The 3,251-nt window shown below is 35.0% G+C and overlaps 1 protein-coding gene across 1 annotated transcript in view; it reads right to left on the reverse strand.

Moving 5' to 3' along the window:
* LOC106460612 (protein RRP5 homolog) overlaps positions 1-3,251 on the reverse strand; it is an 84,074-nt gene that overhangs the window by 42,862 nt on the left and 37,961 nt on the right. The window contains 2 exon segments of the mRNA XM_013920333.2: positions 547-738; positions 1,607-1,672. Coding sequence (XP_013775787.1) covers positions 547-738; positions 1,607-1,672 — 258 coding nt within the window.

Consider the following 3,251-nt stretch of genomic DNA (forward strand, 5'->3'; position numbering starts at 1 on the left):
TATAAAGACTTTAAACAAGTACAAAGAGGTCATATGGTTGGTCAAATTGACCGAGCCCGTGTTGAGAGAGTTAATAGAAATCTGTTTTGAGCAAGATCTTTTTCTTCATAATGGGAGAAAAACCTGGTTTATTGTGTTATAAAGCTTTAGTTATTAATGGGTGAGCATACTGGCTTATTGTGTTATACAGCTTCAGTTAGTAATAAACATTACTAAACAAAAAGAATGATGATAATTCTAATCACATCTGTCTTTACCACATAAGTTTCCAATATTAATAAAATAATTTCAACTACATTTTGTCTACTCTATACAGATGCTAGAAGAGATGTGAACAGAATAGTTATTAACCTTATCATGAAGTAATATCAAATATTTTGCCAACTAATGATTCATGCAATGCCAGCTGTGGCAATATGTTATAAACCTGTCATTTTATCATATAATTCATATAATACTAATTCTAGGCTACATTTACATGACAATAAATAAAGAGTATACTAACATAACCACAAATAGTTTTAACTAATGAGTAATAAAGGATACAGCCAATCCTTTTCTTCCAAAACAAAGTACATCTGTTATCTTTTCTCCAACTTTGTAACATTCCAGAAGAAGTTGACAAAGCTTGGGGTGGTCAGACAAATGATAGACTGGCAGAAAGGCTCTCTTTGTGGTGGAAACAATCTGAACATCCAAACCCTTCTCCGTTTTAGCCTTTACCTTAACATCAACTAGCTAGAAAAAGAGAAGTCTGTTCTTTACATACATTTCTTACATATCATAATTTGAAAAATGTTAGGCACTTTATATAATGTGTTTTTGCTTGAAGTAATTTCATAATTTGTTGTTAATTAAGCTCAATCTTTGAAAAAATATTCTGAATGACAAGAGAACCACATTTGAAATTACATGATTAGAACTAAGATATGACTTTAAAACATAAGTATTTAAACAAACACAGACATTTTTTTTAATATGTGACTAGATAACCTAACTATATAACATTCACAAGCAATCAACAAGTATTATGAATAACTTTATTCCATTACTAAAATTTTTATATCTGACATGAATGTCAACTTAAAACATTATTTGTGCAGTTTTAAGTTTAAAGCTAAAAACCAATGTGAAAAATAACTCCTAAGTCAATAACAAAATAATGATATTGATTTGACAGTTTTCTATAAATGCAAGTTGGCACCTTCTTTATTTTCTAACTTTTTGCTATCTTTTTCCATACGTAGTTTGAATTATTTGATCAACTCTTGCTAACATGGATACCATTAAAGATAAGATAACCAAAAGCTTGCTTGAAAAATAACAAGGTGATGAGTATTTGTAAAGCTGTTTTACACTGTAATAACAACACTTAAGTGATTGAAAATCAAAATTTACAGAAATACAATGTTCACAACTTTGAAAGCTTATAACACTAAAGTGGACATTTAGAAAATCACACAATGACACTAAATGCAAATAAATTGCTCTTTTCCAGAAGTTTTGCACAGAAACTGTGAACATATGTATCTAAAATTAAAGTTACTATCAGACAGATCTAAAAGTAAGCAAACAACTTCTTACTGTAACAAATACTACACTGTACCTTTCCCATTTCAAACACATTAGGAACAGACATATCTCGTATTCCGAAGGGCTTCCTTTCTTGTAACTGTAAAGACACGAGATCATCTGTTACATTTTGATTATATTTTTAACACACTAATAACATTGGCACAATTAAAAACATCTCTATCGAAATTAAAACAATAGCACACTAAACTTCAGATGGTTCTTTACTATGACTAAAATTCATTTAATAATATAATATTTTGAGCATTTTGTAAGGTATGTTAACATTTTCATAAACTGAAAATGTATTTCCAATAATACTTACTTCTGCTGACACCATAGCTATTTCTCGATATCTCTAGGGTTTTCACTCTTTGCCCATCTGAGCACTGAAAATGATACTTCCAGTCTTTTATACACCACTCAAATGTCCTTGGCAAATTCTCCACCAATTTCAATGCACCATCTACCTAGGTACTGTATATAAGCACCTCATTCAGATAATGTAATAACTTTTTGAAGAAATAAACTGGCTTTTAGTGGTGAGGTAGGGCATAAGAGCGTCAGTGGAGGTAAGTACTATTGGAAAAACATTTTCAGTTTAGGAAAATGTTATCTTCCAAAACATACTTACCTACCCTGACACTATAACTAGAATCCCACATTAAGAAGGTGGAGGGGCCAGTGCAGGTATGAATGATCCAGAAAGCATCTGTATAGAACAGAAGTGTACCAAGATAAAGATGGTACAAGAATGGGGGAACAGCACTACATCCAGAACAGGTATGCTCTTCACCAGAACTCCATTTCTATATCAAAGGTGGAACAGAGTACAAGTAATTGTCAGTATAGGTCAGCCCCAACCAGACAGCCAAGGTTCCACAACTCGGGGTTGGAATTAGGGGGTCATGGTACCTATTTCCCATGTTGGTGGCTGGGGCTATTGGACTGCAATATTATATATGTTTTTGATTGGATCCCAACCTGTAGCAATAGAGTGATGGGTTTTGCAACCATTGGAATCACGATGAGAAAGTAAGCAACACCGAAGTGGATAAACTTTCTCCTTCATCTGAAGAAGTCAAAAAAGCAACACACCAGGCTCAGAATGATGGGATCATGTATGCCATACTCAACCAAAGGAACAGAACTCATCCAGTCTGAAATTATGAACATTCCTTCTCACTCCCTAATCTAGTGGGCAAGGAATATTCTGCATGCCCTAGGAATTATGGAGAAGACACGGAACCTGTGTTCAACCAAGGACCTAGGATGGGATCACATCTCGTTTGGATTATGAGGATATAGTGGACTTCCTTCCATAGACAATATACAAAACCGACATTGATCCAAGAGAAGGGCCACGCACCCCCCCCCCAAACCGGAGAGCTTCATGTCAAATCTGAACCGGAATTATGAGTAGGTTCCCATGGAGGCTGGTACGTACCACTCCTACTAAAATCTGGGAAAAACATCCAAGGACCTGAGTAGGAGAGCCCCCAACTTCACCTTCTTCTCCAAGAGTGAAGGAACATACTCAAACACTATGGAGGAAAAGCCTCTGTCTGCCACCCCAGCAATTGGAAACTGGGGTGGTAAGGGCTCCCACGCTCCACTAGTAGAGTCTGGGCAGTCTATAATAATAAGATAATACCATCCAGTAAGCACCTAGATGGTTT

This window comes from Limulus polyphemus, unplaced genomic scaffold, assembly GCF_000517525.1.
Source record: "Limulus polyphemus unplaced genomic scaffold, Limulus_polyphemus-2.1.2 Scaffold804, whole genome shotgun sequence".
Classification (NCBI taxonomy): Eukaryota; Metazoa; Arthropoda; class Merostomata; order Xiphosura; family Limulidae; genus Limulus; species Limulus polyphemus.